This window comes from Aquila chrysaetos, chromosome 16 (assembly GCF_900496995.4).
Source record: "Aquila chrysaetos chrysaetos chromosome 16, bAquChr1.4, whole genome shotgun sequence".
Classification (NCBI taxonomy): domain Eukaryota; kingdom Metazoa; phylum Chordata; class Aves; order Accipitriformes; family Accipitridae; genus Aquila; species Aquila chrysaetos.
In genome coordinates, this window is record NC_044019.1 from 21,370,003 (window position 1) to 21,386,963 (window position 16,961).

General features: G+C 38.0%; 1 protein-coding gene across 1 annotated transcript; it reads right to left on the reverse strand.

The window, feature by feature from the left end:
• Nucleotides 1-443: 443 nt before the first annotated feature.
• Nucleotides 444-16,911, reverse strand: EIF3M (eukaryotic translation initiation factor 3 subunit M). Its single transcript, XM_030039518.2, has 11 exons — nucleotides 16,775-16,911; nucleotides 15,184-15,316; nucleotides 13,631-13,769; nucleotides 13,114-13,237; nucleotides 12,469-12,563; nucleotides 7,065-7,148; nucleotides 5,594-5,693; nucleotides 5,066-5,147; nucleotides 1,757-1,900; nucleotides 1,138-1,198; nucleotides 444-711 (listed from the first exon to the last, which is right to left on the reverse strand). The coding sequence occupies exons 1-11, from the start codon at nucleotides 16,814-16,816 to the stop codon at nucleotides 591-593; spliced, it is 1,125 nt and encodes a 374-aa protein (XP_029895378.1). The 5' UTR covers nucleotides 16,817-16,911; the 3' UTR covers nucleotides 444-590.
• Nucleotides 16,912-16,961: the final 50 nt, after the last annotated feature.

The window sequence follows — 16,961 nt, forward strand, 5'->3', positions numbered from 1 at the left end:
TGCAACTGTTTCAAAATCCAATGGTTTCTACAAACATTTACAACAACTTACAGCAGTTCTAAGTGGCAGAAGAACAGGGAAATCTTCAGCTTATCTTCACTGCCAAATTATTTAAATATATCTGTTGTAGTTGATTCTGTATCAATAAGGTCTCTTTCAACACTAAAGCACCAGGTATGATTTACAGAGATAAGGCAGCAGATCTTCCTTCATAAAGCTTCACTTCTAACTGGTTCACATTTTTCCTCCTTTAGGGTGTATGGGAAATTTTCTCTTACTTTACAATTACTTGCACTATCATTTTTCTGATCTCCCTCCCTTCCTCCCCACCAACTCTTACAAAGAAAGATCCTCATATTGTAAACTTCAACAAGAACAAAAGAAGCATAACCAATATTGCTACTGTTTGTTGTTGCCAATTATGTAAGAAAATCAACAGAAGATATTTTCCCATGTTAGTTTTATTGCTTTTTTTTGTGTGTTGCAATTTAGAATATTTAGCTTCTTTAAACCAATTGCATACATTTTGGAAACATTCACAAATTGTCAAAGATTTGAATAAATTTCATCTATAGTGACATTACATTTTTTTAGGTGTCTGAGAGACTGAGTAGACTGTTTTTCACTTGATTCAAATTTTGTTTCCAGGTGTTCAGAGTGTCATACAATTGCTGCCATTGCTGCTTTCCAAAAGTCCGATGTGTGCTGTGACTAGAGAAGTAAAACAAAATCAGAAGATGATTACTAGATGTCATGATCACCTATTAATTCTTTCATAGCATTACTTTAGTCTCACAAGTGAATAGGGAAATTTTTATTTTCTCTATATAAAGGGCTGCACTTTACCAGTTAGAGAATTCTGTAGCCTTCCCAAATATTTAAAGCAACAACAGTCATTAGTATTCTTGTCACTATCAGGTCATTAAATGAAATGTGCTGGAAAATAGGACTCTTTCATTAAATAAGCTAATCACATTCAGTGTGAGCTTTAATAAAATTATGATAAATAGCAACTATTTAACTACCAGCAACTGATAGGAACAATACCTTGCTTCTAGTTAAAATATTCTACACATGTAAGTGAAATAATTAGAACACACTAAGTTCTGCAAAATGCTATGAAGAATTAAGTCTTACCTGACAACTACTTTCCTCTGTGTCTGATCTATTTTGCAGTATACCATCTTTGTCTTTACAGCTGCAAAAAAGTAATGCTGTTTTGAGCAATATTTTCAAGATAGTGCAAAGGTATTAAACTGCATAAAAAATGTTCAAAATTAGATCAATAAAAACATAAAAACACAGCAGTTCACTTAATATTGTTTTGCTGTTGGTTTTAACAGTCTAGTAGGCAGAAAAGCAAAATGATGTAACAAGATGAAGGTCATGCCTGAATCCTATTGTTTGGTGCCAACCTATTAAAGCAATATCCTGTACAATTTTTATGAACTTCTCTCCCCTACAAACACATCCTGTTTTAATGACGGCAAACAAAACCAGATGACAAATTAAACCTGCAAACAATGTATTAGTTCTATGAAGAATTACATGAAATACAGTTGCTGTCACTGAAAAGAAAAACACTGTTCAAAAGACAACAGTTAGGCATGTCTTTAAGCATGAAGTTTTGCAGCTAGAGCTTGTAACAAACACAGAAATTAAAAATGGATATTTTTCTGAATATTTAACATTAGCATAGAAGACTAAAAGGTATTGTTCATTAGCATTGTGTAAAGTATGGTACAACAGTTCTTACCATCAATAACAAATGCTTCTACATCATCAGCTCCAATCTGAAGTTCTTGTTGCATTGTGTCAAATGATATTTCTTTATTCTCTACAGCCATTCCCATGAAAGTAAGTAGCCTCATTTTTGCCATATTGTGTTCATGTAACAAGCCTGTGTAAAAGCGTTGATAGTTTGTGGATATGAATTATAATTCAGTAATTAATTTTTTCATGTTATTTTTACTATATATACTTCCAATAATTTAAAATTTATTTCACACCAAGAAAATATTCCACCTGTCCTTATCAACATTTTTTTGAGGTAAAACATTAATTCCTGCATCTTCCTTGTGTTTTGCTAAAATAGCTAGTTTAGTTGTGAATTCATCAAGACTCAGTTGTTCTCAGTAAAAGGTAATAAATATCTACAGAAGTGAAGCACAGAGATTTTTTTTTAACAGTGAAAACATCATCTTAACAGAATTTTAGGTGGTGAGGGTGCAAATTAATTTTTCAGCTGCATCATCTGGATGAACAGCAATACAACAAGAAATGGAAAATACATGACTGGTAATGTCAAAACCTTCTTACAGCCTCACCGCTCATTCTCATGTAGTTGCTTGAAAATAAACCTCTCTCAGTAATGGTTTAGCAACGTAACATTTTTGTGCCAGAAGAACGTGTTTTGGCACTGAAGTAACTGTTTATACCACAGAAAAAAAGCATCATGAGTCACATGTACGCTTACAGCATCTAGTTTGGCAAAAAAGTGTTCTTCAAGAAGAGAGGAACAGATATTAAAAGTTAGGTTAGATCTTTTACATGATCGTATGAATGGCAACACGAGGAATTGAGCCAAGGGCTTGCATGTCTAAATCAGAGACCATTTTCCTGAAAAAAAAGGCTAGGTCAACAAAGTTAAGACATTCAGATGAACCAAGGCATTTCTTAATCAGAGTTGTGTGAGGTACCAACTAAGATTCAGTGGAAGCTTCTTTAAAATGAATGTCAATCATTTTGTTTTGGAATGACATTATAAACAGTCACACTGCTTCAGTAAATATTTAAGTTTGGAATTTATAACATCCATACACTAATAGGAAAGCACATTAGTGCAGCACATCATGTTGTGTTAATTAGCTATAATTATGATGCAGGTTCCCTATTTGGCACTGATTCAACAAAAATGTGATCACCATAATTCACACGAATGAGGAGCACCAGCAACTATACCTAACTGGGTTTAATGGAACTCTACAAGCATCAAAAAATCAATTAGCACACATTAACCCTAATTAACAAATGCAAATGAGATGCTGATTAACTTTCTGAAAAAGACTGCTGATAATACCAGATTAAATGTGGACATGTTAGGGCGATTCAGTTGACACAGATAATGCTACTGCTGGCCTAAGTTGTCAGCATTAATAAAACAACAAATTGTAACAAACTGATGCCACCTGTAGGAGCCTTCACTGCACAGCTTTCATAGATTAGTTTTAACTGGTCCTTATCCAGGAAGGGTTAGAACTAAAGCTGATGCTCTACTGTCACTGAAATCCTATTATTAATATCCTTTATTTTAAAGCACAATATCTTGGCAAGTTATTAAAAAAAAGAAAACAAACACAAAAAACTTTAAAGAATAGTTAAAAATCTGTTTATTTTGGGGAACAGATCACAGGTGTTCTGAAGAATTTTTAATGCCTCATCTAATAATAGTATTGTTTTCTGTACCAAACTGCCCTTGTTTTTCAAATGCATGGCTGAAATGCTCCGACCAGGTTCCTAGCATTCCAGTCTGCACTGCCTCAGAATCTCTACCTTGTCCGCTGCTCAAAGACATTCAGAATTTTCTGAGTACACCGTGAAGCAGGTGAGAAATCAAGATAACTTGAAGGCTGTCTTTCGAAACATATTTAAGGATTTTGCTAAGATTATGTGAATCCTAGATATATTGAAAATGCACACACTGTATGTTCACAGAGGTAAACACAGATACAGGGAGGCAAAGAAATTGTGACTATTGTATATTATACGATTGATACTACGTATATGTGTTAACTAATCTTCCATAAATTTATTCAAACGATAGCATTTACAGCAAATACTTCTGTGGACAAATAACTAACAGATAAACCATTTCAATACATAAAAATAATTACAATACAAAAAGCACTTTCCCCTATGAAAGAAAAGCCTAAGATGTCTACACAACTAATGTTCAAATACATACGACAAAAGGTATGCTTATCCTGTATACAGATTTACAAAGTACCGAAAACTTGCTGCTAATTTTATCCACAAAAAATTACATTGATATTTCCATCATTTTAATACCCAAAGTACCAGCATTTTAAACCTTTGAGGGTAATTATTCTCAGAATTATACCACACTCCATTAAGCAAAATAATGCATGTGTTGAAAGGCTGCACTAAACTCTGTTTTAGCAAAACTATGCCTTTCCTCAGATGCATTCAGCCAGTATTCAAGTGTCATTTCAAAATCAAAGTTATAAAAAAAAAAAAAAAAAAAATTGATTTTTATGGAAACATTTATTCATTACCAATATGTCAAAACCTTAATGCAGTAATAAAAAAATCTGCATCATTGAGCAATCTCTGCATTGTCACTGACCCCTGTCCTAAAAAGCTGGAATATAAAAAACGTAATTTTAATGCATGCAATAGCTTATGAACCAGTGCTCCTTTGAAACAGTCAATTACACATCAACGGGGGAGTGTCAAAGTGTTAATTACTACTCCTTTTTTCCACAGTGTGTAAATAAAGAGGGTGCTGACATTAACATTCCATCACATTGCTTCATGTGATGAAACAAATTAACTGGGACAGACTGTGGCTTGCTAGGTCTAATGCATCAGCACATGCAGACACACACACACACACACACACACACTCTATTTGCATGTTTTATCTTACTGTTCAGGAGAATTATTTGCTGTTATAAAGTTATTAATCATAAAAAAAAATTGTAAGGGATTTATACAAGCTGCTGGCTTAATAAAGTTGTAATCTGTGGCCTAGCCTAGAGTATCAATGCATTAAAGCTCCCCTCCCAAAAGGTTTAAGAGAAAAGAAGTGGGGAAAAACACAGTTCACTTCCAAACATAAAACAGCTTGTCCTAGTAGAACAAACCACAGTTAGATGGTCCATTTATGATTAGTAGAGGTTAGAGTCTACAAACTCTAAACCATTCTTAAAAATTCCTATTACATTTCCTTGGCTTCAATATATGGGATCAAACTGAAGCACTTTGCAGCTTCCATATCTTAAGCCATGTAAATAGCCAGAAATGTAATGATCTGAAAACTTACCAAGGGAGTCAATGAAGTCTTTGTTGTTCTGATAAAACTTGACATAGGATGCTAGTTTAGCACTCACAAAAATTGTCAAAAGCTAGAAGATTGAAAAGAAATACAAGAACAGTTTAAATATTATCTATGTTTCCCTCCCTGTAGACTGGGGCGGGGCGGGGGGAGAGAGAGGGAGAGAACTATTGGTACTGAACAGAAAAATAAACCGTTAAGAGCTAAAATTCTGTCTTCTGTCAATAGCTGAGGGCAATCTGTGCTGTGCTTATTTCCTTTTCTCAGACTTGAAAGGGAGTTTTGCTACAGAACTCATGTGAGGGCAGGATTTGTAACCGAGTTTCTGAAACTTCTAAAGGGAAACATTTCACATGTAGTATTTTGATTTTTTAATTCTAAAAGCATTAAAAGAAATAGTACATTGCAGCTCAATATTACTGACATAGGTAACTATTCTAATAAATTTGAAGACACTAAAAAACCAAGGCACTCTACAGATATCAAACCATCTTGCTAAAAAAAAAAGTTACTTACATCATGAATAAGTTCTCCTTCCAAAAATTTGACTGGTTTTAAGGCAAGAAGATGATCAAAGAGAAAGGTATTTGGATCCTTCAATGCTCGCACAATACATCTAATTAGAAAAGGAAAATGCTTATTTTTACAGCAATACACATTTTTATAAGTAAGTGCAACTCAATCCTTGCTTGCTAGGAAACAACCAAGGGTTTTCAACTATTCCTAAATGTAAGACATGTCATGTTCCAATTTTAATCTTCATTTTATAGATGGAAAAAACAAGGAACAGAAAACATTAAGTAATTTGCCCAGCATCACAAACAAAATTTGCCAGGTGGTGAGACTACAGATCACCCTACTGTTTCCATCTCTGCATTTATTTTCAGCCGCGCCTTCATTCCTAGAGGTATTTTTACTGTCCTCCTAAAATTTCACAGAATAAAGTTGTTTAGGAAGATTAATTATACTTGAATACGTGACACAAAACAGAGAAAACCCCCAATACCAAACACTGCAAGGCCTATGATTCATCAGTTGCAGCTCCAGACTATAAAAAGACCTAAAGTGTTTCTAGAACTCTAGATGAAAGCTTTTGTTCAGCGGCACGTGAGAAGACAGTGCTACACTCGCTCCGATGGCCTAGACCGCGACCCTGCCACATAACATACACCCAGAAGAACCTAAGGTCTGCATAGACGCAGCAATATGATAAACCCTAGGCAGATGGGTTCTCTCAGATGTGAAAACCCTCAGATTGCTGTAAGATGGTCAATGAAGTTTTCATTTATGCAGACACTTTAATTTTCAAAATGAGTCATGCTGATTTTCCTCCATGCTCAAGTATAAACAACTCCCTTGAGAACTACTGGCTGTACACACCTGGCAGAACTACACAACTTATTAAAAATCTAATTCCTAAGAAGAATCATGATAGGTAGAATGTCAAAATACAAGCCTTTACTCATTTTGGCCAGTGGGGAGAATACACTGTTAAGAATCAACTCACTCCCAGCTTGTCCAACAAGTAAGTTTATTTCTGTGCAGTTCACATCCTTAGTACTTGCTCACAGAAAACAGAGCAAGAATTTCTTTTCAACTCAAAGTGCTATTTGAAAAGAACGCTCAAAGTTAGAGAATCAAACAATCAGTAAGTAAAAAATCTGAAATAAAGGATGCCAATTCAAAGTTTGATTGCACAGTTGATGTAAACGAAGTCCTTACCCGAGGCTGACTGATCTCTCAGCAATGACCAGAAACACACCTGTGCACTCGCACAATGCAGTAAACCTGACTCTGCCCAGAAACAACCAAACCTACTGTAGATTGCACAGATAAACTCTCGATCAAGTCAGCCATGCTATAGGAAAAAGGCTGTGTCAGGGCCCTTGCCTGCCAGGCCATTTGATACTCTTAAGAGTAAGGCGATCAACATAATTTAGCAATTGAGAAAAAGCTACTTTTAAGGAAACCGGGAAGTCAGTATTACCTGTGAGCATCAACTCTAGCCTGAGAAGCATTGTCCTCTGTGTAACTTCCCAGTAGTTCCACCATTACTTTTGCTGCAGTGTCACTACAGAAGAAAAATAAAGTTACCTCAGGATTGCTGAAAAAAATAGTTCAAACAAGACACTCAAATATTTAAGTAATTCCATTATGATGTTATAGGTCAAATTAAATTACACTTGAAAAAGATGTAGATGATCCATTTTAATTCTAGTGGAGAGAACAAATTAACTAGATGTATTCTTTCAATTCTTGTTCTACAAAATGTTTATCTTCACCCTTCATTTCATTCTCTTAAATTGATAAATTACCTACTGGTTATGGAAAAAGCTTTCTGAGCTAGGAACAGCTTTATATGGTTCACTAGAATGCTCCTCTTATGCACATCTGGATTTAATCACTGCAGAATAAGTAGCACTGCAAAGTTTATTTCAAATGTAAAATGGCATATCTTAAAGAATATTTATGGTCAGGAAAATGACTGTGTAAAAGCTGCCTCTTCTTCTTTCACAGATTCTCTCTTCAAGTATTCAGAGTGAGAGCTGCTCATTTTACTGACGAAGTTAAGCAGCCGGCAATTAGACTGGCTTAGGCTGCTGTGAAGCAAGCAGCTTGCAACATTGCTTTGACAGACAACTTTTAGAAAAACAATTCATTCTAAGAAAATTAAGTAAACCTACAGCCTTGTCTACCCAGATTATTTTGTAAACAACAGCTCATCAGTTACTGCAAACCAGCTCCGAGACCATTACCCTGTCATTTTAACAGATTTTGATTTGTGTTCACATAACAGTTCTTACCACTAGTGAGGCCAGCAACTGCTGATGCTTTTTACAAAATTTTCAGCAAAAAAATATACACATTGAATATGCTGTGTGTATACACACAAAAACCTATTTCCTATTTCTCCTGGAATTCTTGTTAACTATCAAAATAGAAGGCTGTGACAGTCCTATACAGAGAATAGATTTTGCTGATGCCATCTTACTACTTCCTTTGAACAAGACAGGGTGTGGATGTAGATACGACCAAAACTCAACAGTGAGAGCACAACCAAAACTCAGTGATGTGCGTGTGTGCTTTGCAGAAGTCTCCCATGCACATACACAGACTGGCAACTGCTCTACTAAGAGGTACTTCCTCAGTGGACAAGAGGAAGGCTGGATGCTACTCTCCAGAGTACAGTGAGCTACAGTGTAAAGCTAAGCTCTTCAGATACAACACATTTCCCCACGTGGTCTAATAGGCCTACAAAACTTTCCTTAAAAGAAAAAACTCTGCAAGAATAAAGTTTCAATTCACTTTAATTACTTAAGTTAATGGCATAAATTGCACAGGGAAGGAACAAACCAACGCAACACTCCCAGTACATACTGTGCTGTGATACAGGTTTAACCCATATAGCAGCACAGGTCTGAATTGGCTTTATAGTACAATTACGCTATCTTTAAATGGGTATTTATTTTAAATCTCACAATACTACTATTTGACAACTTTTTTACAGAGTGAGGTTTTGTGCTCATAGAGAATTTACCAGATCTCATGGATATGCAGTACAAATATTAAGACATCGTGGGAAACAAGGAATACCATATATCATCTGGATGTATACTGAGTGAAGACAGTTTGTGCCCAAGGCAGGGGAATTTTCTATAGGTCCCAGCCATTATTCCAGGACTGTCTTCAGGGATGTAAACTTGAATGAAACATTTGTTTTAAGACCCAGCATTAAAAAGGTCAGCTTATGTTTTCTCATGGCAACTGATATTGGTGTGTAGAGGAACTGATAGCTCTGTATCAGTGAAATAAAATTAATTTAGACAGCTTTATATATGACAGAACTATTTGCATGTAAATCAGTCTATGACAGACTATGATTTTGCACTGGTGAAATCTTATCAACACTAGATGTTCTAGTGAAAACAAAGAACCAGTTTAATACAGACTGATACTATGTAGACATTCAAAGACAGAGGCTCAGCTCATGCTATTCAACCTAACAATACAAGATTCCTTATTTAATATAAGCTTTCAGTAGCTGATCTTATACACTTCAGCACTGTGGTACAGATTTCTGGAACTTTGCCTCTCCTCCCCCTTCCCTGAGGAGCAAAAATTGAAAACTATGCATTTAACTAATTTCAAATAGTATTTGCAATCCCCCACTTTTTTTTCTTTTTTTTTTTTTTTTTTTTTTTGAAGTAGGGAAGGAGTGGAATCTTTCACTTGTATTTCTAGGAAACATCAGAATGCTACAAGACAAATACTCCCAAACTTTCTGTGCTAAATTCTTGTAAGCCTTGGCAAATATGGCAGGCCTTTTAATCTTATGCATTCTATTCAGCGTCAGATTACTACCATAAATTAGAATGTTTAAAGCAGTCATACAGATCACTATTTTACCAGAGCTCATTGCTACATGTATATCTCACCTAAGATGCAAATGTGAACATTTTTTCTAGCAAGACAGCTTGCCCAAGTACTCTTGGCTCCACTTGCCAGTCTAGATGCGTAACTTGACAAAAAGCCAGTGAGAACTGAAGAGTGATGGTAGATAAAAGGAAGAAAAAAAATAGAGTATTCAGATGTTGGAATCGAGTCCCTCTACATTACATGATATTAAATGGAATTAAAATTAAATGAAACAATTATTTTGCAAATGCCTGACATGCTGAGCTTTTTGCTACAGGTATGAATAACCAGACTTGCTAGACCTGTTTGAATGTAAACTTGGGCAGGACTAATCCCACCCTGAATCCTGCCAGGTCAATAGCAGAGACCAGCTGTAAGCTGCATCAGGCTGGCGCCTGGCAGAGCCTCACAGCAGAACTCAACTCTCTGGCTGCATGCAAGCCGTGCATGCCTGTAAAACTCCCATCTATAACTGGAAAAGAAAACGGGTTGCGTTACCTTGCAGTTTCATACCAACACAGCTAGGAAAATGCTGAAGACTAAAGCAGCTGAGGCACAAAACTCTACTGCAGAACCTTTATGGCACGGAGCATAAGCAGCAGAGAAAGTAACTAATCTCTTGCAAAGTTCAGCTACCAAATACAGATCTCAGAAACAAGCCACACCAGCCATCTGTTTTCCAGCCACCACCACCAATTTTTCTTCAGTTGATCATGGGAAAGATAAAAATCCCTCTTCGAAGAGATCAAGATGATTTTGATCATCAGAAAGAAGAAACTTCAACCAGAAAGTGACTGGAAAAGATTTGATAGAACAAGTTTTCACTTATCACTGCAGGAAAAGGAACACCACACATAACATCTACATGATCTACTTCTCATGAGCTACCAATCTGTTCACTACTAACTTATCCATTGGGGAAAAGTCTATTAGCTATGGAAAACCATCTCTTCTGCCACATTGAGTGAAGTTAAAACATAAAATGAACCAAAACGAAAAAATTAAACTCAATTTTTTTCAACAATTATTCTTTTCCCTTGATTACAAATCAACACCGTAACTGAAGTATTATTTTTATTACTTAATTTTCAGTTCCCACTTCCCATGCTCCTAGATAGAGCAACATTCCTGAGTGCTAAAGCTGGAATGCTGCTGTGAGTTTCCCATACTATCGCAAATACTGCCCACTGATCCAGGAGAGTGAACCAGGTCAAAGGTGCTGAGGTCAATTCTTGTTTTCTCTTCTGGAGAGAAGTGCAAGTGCTCTGAAAAATTGCTCCATTCAGTGCAAAGCTTGCTGCAACAGATGGTAAGGACACTGAATGCAGGAGTAATATATTACAGGGTTTGTGAAAGTTTTTAATGCCTAACTTGCAAATATTACCTATTATTAGTAAGCAAAAACCATTTGGTAGCAAGGTTACTAGTAGCACTGGAAACAAAAATTAGAAGTTTAATCCACAGATTTGATAACAAGACTAGCTAAAAACAGTTAGTATGGGAATTAAGCTAGTTAAAACCTCTCAGTAAATCAATAGGTTGAGAAGTGTTTAAAAGAGTAGGGGCATTGCAGAGTATCAGTGTAATACTTCTGAAACAAAGTAAGCACTAAGCAACGTATAAGATCTCTGATTATCATTTCTGAAATTATTTTGACCATCTCAAATCTGTCATACAGTACTATCAACGCAAAAGCATTTTAGTGTTAGTAACAGGAATAGGAATTCCCAATAATGATGCAGCTCACAGTGTAACTACTCCATAAGGATTAATCATCCCTAAGTTGAGGTTAGTTAAAAATGATCCTGCTATGTTGACACAGCATTTCCAGGCCAGAATAAGCTAACTCTCCTGCCAGAAGAAACTCTCCTCCTCCTATAACAGCTCCACACTTGCCTTTTTTAAACCCTGGCAAGGTCACCTCCCCAGTCCAATCTACCCTGCAGTTGCACAAATGCACAAACACACACAGGTGCTGGTAGCTGGAGGGGACAGAACAGGAATGGGGGGTACAGGACAGAATTGCTTCCTTCTGCAGCAGTACAAGGTTATGCAAATGTAAAAAATGCAAGTGCAGTTCTGCTACCAGGGTAAGTCACCAGCGTAGAGGTCCTGATGCTGCCTCACTATGAAAATAAAATAAAAAAAAACTTAGAAAATTAACTCAGAAAACAAAGTGAAAGGGAAAGGTGGGGGGAAGCAACACACACACCCCTCACACACATCCCAAACTACAGCAGGGACAGTTGAGACCGGCTGAAACTGCTGTGGAACTACATGCTGAAACTACTTCTGGATACCAGCCCATCTCTATAGCCCTGGCCAATGCAGTCAATACATCGTATCACATCTGGAAGATAAACTAATGACAGCTCTCAGTTAAGACTTACATTAATTTACAGACTCGATACACACAGGATTACTTTACATGCCAGAAGACACTGGTCTGCCAAGTTTGTTAGATCAAAGATGCTTCTTATGATCCAGGATAATAATTTAAAGTGGCCAAGCAGGTATTCTGTGGACATTAATTTCCATGACTAGTGGAAAGCTCTGTCCTAAAGGTAATGTTTACATAAAAAGACTGATTCTGTTAACTGTGATTGATAAGCCTCCCAACATCATTAAGTAAGAGATAGCGCTACCATGCACTAAAATGTCAAAAGTGTAATTAAATAATAAACTTGGCATAATGCTACAATGCTCAAAGATAGATACTTATAGAAAGCAATAGTTTTATTTCGGGAGTCTGTGATTTGCAGCTAATTCACTACTAACTTTAATATTCTTGGAAACACTGGTTTAACATAAGAGTGCTTAAAAACATAAAAAGAAAAAGACCCAGGTATATTTGGATCGAATTATCAGTACAGATTAATTTTAAAAGTGTTGCGAGAAATACTTTCCCTACAGATCACTTAAAATACATCAACTTAAAATACAGTTATCTAGTATCTATTACTTGTCTTTTATACCTTTTCTTGCAGTCTACCAGGACATCGTACAGCAGTCTCAGAAGAGTATGCTTTTTCTCTGTGCCGAGATTCCAGTCAGAAATCCATTTTCGAACCTAGGTAGAAAACAAGTGAAAAAGAAGCATTGGGGAAAAGACTAAAATAAAACTGAAAATACTTCTCATTTTCTCTCAAGCAGAAAAGGACTGAAAAGGTCTTGCACAGAGATTTCTCCTTTGGGTCCTCTGACTCTCAGGCTCCCCATGCAGAACCTGGAAGTTTTCCCATGAGAAGCCAAAAGTCTGTGCTCGCCATGTTACTTCCTAAATAAGGATGAGTGATTCTAATGCACTCTTGATTCCAGAGCAAGTGACAAGAACTTGATGCCTCACTCCTGATCAAAGCTTCTCACTTTCATTACTATCACAGGAATGAAACAGACACATCTAACTACGTTCAGCATCAGAAACAGAAAATAAATGGCAACTTGATTTAGATTCAGTGGACAGACGTTTAAAAGATAAGAAATTCTGTATTCTGCATTTCTTATTTCACTAGGCTCTGGCAATTTATAACAGAGGCATTCTGTATTAACTCTGACTAGTATTTAGTGAGATGCAACACGGTTAATAGAAAGGCTGTAACTTGAAGCACCACATTAATTACCTGATCTAGTTCAGTTGGAATGTACTGGATGGCACCACATGACGAGGCCACTTTAAGAAGGCTGCAGTACACTGTGTATCTCACAGGAGTGTTCTTATCCATACCATGGAAGAGATTGCTCAGTCTAAACCACAAACAACAAACAACTGAGTTGAAGAGGTTTCAAAAAACATTACTGGAGTGCATATAAATGTCTCTATTAAGATGCACACTAGTACACCCAAAGCACCCGGTGGCACCTTATGTCCGTGATGAATTTTAACAGCTTCCAGTTTTGTAACCATTTTCAGCAGAGGAGCTGAAAACTATGCATTTTAAATTTAATTTTGTAATACCCAAGCAAAGAAAGTATATTGGTACTTCTATTTTATGATAGGGAAAAAGGAGGTAAAAAAAAGACTGCTTCCTGCATCAGAGAGACATATCTTGACAGACACCCCACACTTGGATTTAAAGACATACAAGATAATGACTTTGCAAGGTACCACTGTCTCACTTTCCTCAGTACAATACTTACAGCTGCAGCCTAAGAGATGGGCGCTCTCCTTCCCGAAATTTTACTAACTTCTCACACAGGCTTTCAATCAGTGCTTCTTGTTTGTCAGGTTCCAGGATGAGAAGCAAAGAGACTACACTGTTCATCACACTCTCAACATCTGCACAAAACAAAACATGCAGCTGTTTAAAACTGCAAGCAGCAATCATCACTAGCTATTTCATGCTGGAGAGTTACTTCTGCTATGAATGATTATTTTGCACCAGCAAGAACTGTGAAAGAGAGAAAATGCCAAGGTAACCAATCTGGATATTCATCAGAATGTACCAGAGATTTAGCTCATGTGGTCTTTCACCAACACATCTCCATGTAAAGCAAGAACTACCACTCTAAGGTCAAAACAGAATTTGGTATTTGATATCACGCTTGCTCTGAATTCTCTGTTGACACATAAGGGAATTCAGAGGAACTTCAGGTTCTGGTCTTAAAAAAAAAACAGTGGCTTCCTCCTGCACACCCAGAAAACCACTCCACGGTTCTATAGTGAGAATACTAACACCAAGTGCTCAAGTACAGTAAAACATTTCACCAGGAGCACAAGGGATACCCAGACCACAGGGAAAATACCCGCAAGAACAAAGTCTATTCAAAAGCTTCCCCAGCTCCTGTTTTAAGCATGGTGTTCCATCCTTTCCAAACAGGACCAGACAGGTTTTGTGTTTTCTTTTCACAGTCTGCCCAAATACCAGTTAGGCAAAGGGCAAGAACAAAATTCATTACATATGGAAAATACTATTTATTCCCCGAAATGACATCTGAACATCAAACAGCAGAGCAATAAGCTTCTCCAGGATTTGCCTACAGTAAAAGGCAACATGAAATAATCTTAAGTACTCTTTCTTAGATGAACCACGCATTCTTTCAAACAACATATACTATTCATATTAGCAATTGATTTTTTACATATAAAAGTTCTAAATGGAATTTGTATATTAGTACAGAGCACAACAGGCACAGAAAGATCATTTAGGCTATGGCAGCATTATCAGTGTCATTAAAACATATTAGTGCACTTTCTAAGGATCTACAGCCCTAACTTGAAAAGAGTTACTGACTACTGAAAATCCTAGTGTTTTCAGACAATAATAGTCAAATAATGTTTAGGCCTTAAAACTTCTACTTACAGATGTCTAGTCCTAATTTTTGTTGTCACTTTTTCTTTTTTTTGATCTGCGCCATCACAGCCAGTAACTGACAATAAGTCTTATTTTTATCATACTTTTTTTTCAGATTGAAAACCTATTTTACATACAATTCACTATGCCTTCATAACAAGTGCAGTCTAGCTCAATTTCTGACTTCTTCAAAGGGCGCTGGATGTTTGGAGAAGGGAGGGGTAGAGTACATGCAAATTTTACATGGCAATGATGGAAATAAGCACTTACAGTTTTATAAAGATGCATGTGTTAACATGCAAGCCATGCAACATACCTCTAAATTCTGCCACCTGTTATTGTTTGAAAGCAGTGATGGTGATATGTTTAGCAAAAGCAACAAGACTTAAAGATGCAAACCTTTGTCATCCTCTTTCAGGCACACGTCACAAACTTCAATAATTTGTGCCAAGTCCACATGAAGTCCACCTTCAGCGTTTTCTTCAGAGATTTCTGCTCCTTTCGATTTCAGGTAAGCTCGAAGTTCTGCAGCCTTAAAAAAAAAGACAACATACACAAAACAAAACAGTTGTTTTGTGAACAGCAAAGTCAAAGTAATTAAATTTCTTACAGAATTTTGTTCTGCAACCACTCCTCTGCCCCCACTGCTCGCTCACACTTCCTCTCACTTCTCCCTACCACCCTGTACCCTACAACACTCCTCCACTTCAATGTACAACCCAAATACCGACTCAGTGTAAGATGCTGCACATGCTATGGCTGGTTTGCCAGGAACTGAATAGATCACACAACTGTTGAACTTTCTCACAGTATGAACGTGTCACTTGGAACAGGTTAGAGGAAAGCAGGCCTAGTAAGTTTTTGTGACAAAGATGCTTTCTTAGGAATTTTTATTATCTTTTACTCCCTTTGAAAACTTCAGGCAAAACAATAAAACCATTTAGTTGCTTCTTCACTAGAAAAGAAAAAGGATATAAACAAAACCACTTTAGAGGAGACAGAACTTACAGACTTCATAGAAGTTAAAAACAGTTCCCAATGACCTGCCTTACCTTATTAGCATTTAAGCCTACACTAAGAAAATATCTTTCCCCCAGTGACAGCCCTATTCATTAATGTCACACTCCACGGTTTCAGCAGCAGAACCATAACCCTTCAGAAACAATCTGCATGAGGCCATACAACTTTTGGCACAGGGGAACTCTGACCGGGATGCTACTGTGACACCAGGCGTCATTTACATCAAGTTCAATGTCAAATCATTACGGTACCATCAGACACAGCTAAATGATCTCGGACCCCTTACTGTACTGAAGATGTTTCAGACTAAATACTCGATGTGGATTTACTAGACATTATGGCAAGCGAAAACTGGACTGAAGGCCAGTAGTTGCGTATGCATTTGTTGTAGATTTCCGACTGTGCATATACACACCACCGGGAAACCCTAAAATTCAAAGACAATACAAGAAGTAGCTCAAAGACAAAATTCACAGTTCCCATGCCCGCAGTATCGAGAACCCTGAAAAACTAAGATGCATATGCAGCGCTCCAGCCCGTATCTGAACGGGTTTTCCTCTGCTAAAAAGAAAAAAAAAGCACTGGAGAAGAAAAATGAAAACAAAGCACTAAGGAGGTGAAGAACTTTGAAGAGGAATCTGCGAGCACAGACTTATCTCTCCGGCCGCTTTTCCTGTCACATCTCTCCAGGACACAGCCCACAGCAGTTGAGGGCGACCTACGCGTGCTCCGCGGCGAGCAGCGGCCTTGGCCAGGACAGGGACGCGCGCCCCCGTCAAGGCGACCGGCCTGACTGACTGACAGCGACGGGACGGGACGGGGCCCCCCCGCCCCGCAGGCCGCCGCAGCCCGGCCCGGCCCGGCCCTGCTTCCCCGCCGCGGGATCGACCCCCGAGGGCCGGGTCCCGGCCCCCTCGCTCTGCCGCCGACACCCCCGCGACCCGCTCCCCGCCGAGCCCCGGCCGCTGACCTGATCCTCCTCCGTGATGTCGATAAAAGCCGGGACGCTCATGGCGGCGGAGGTTGCCGCTGGCCGGACCGAGCACGCCGCCCGCACCGGAAAGGCAGAGCGGCTTCCGGTGCCGCGCACCGCCCGCTTCCGCTTCCCCGCTGCTGGGGGGCGGGGCGGGGCGGGGCCTCGCGCTCCGCCCCGCCCG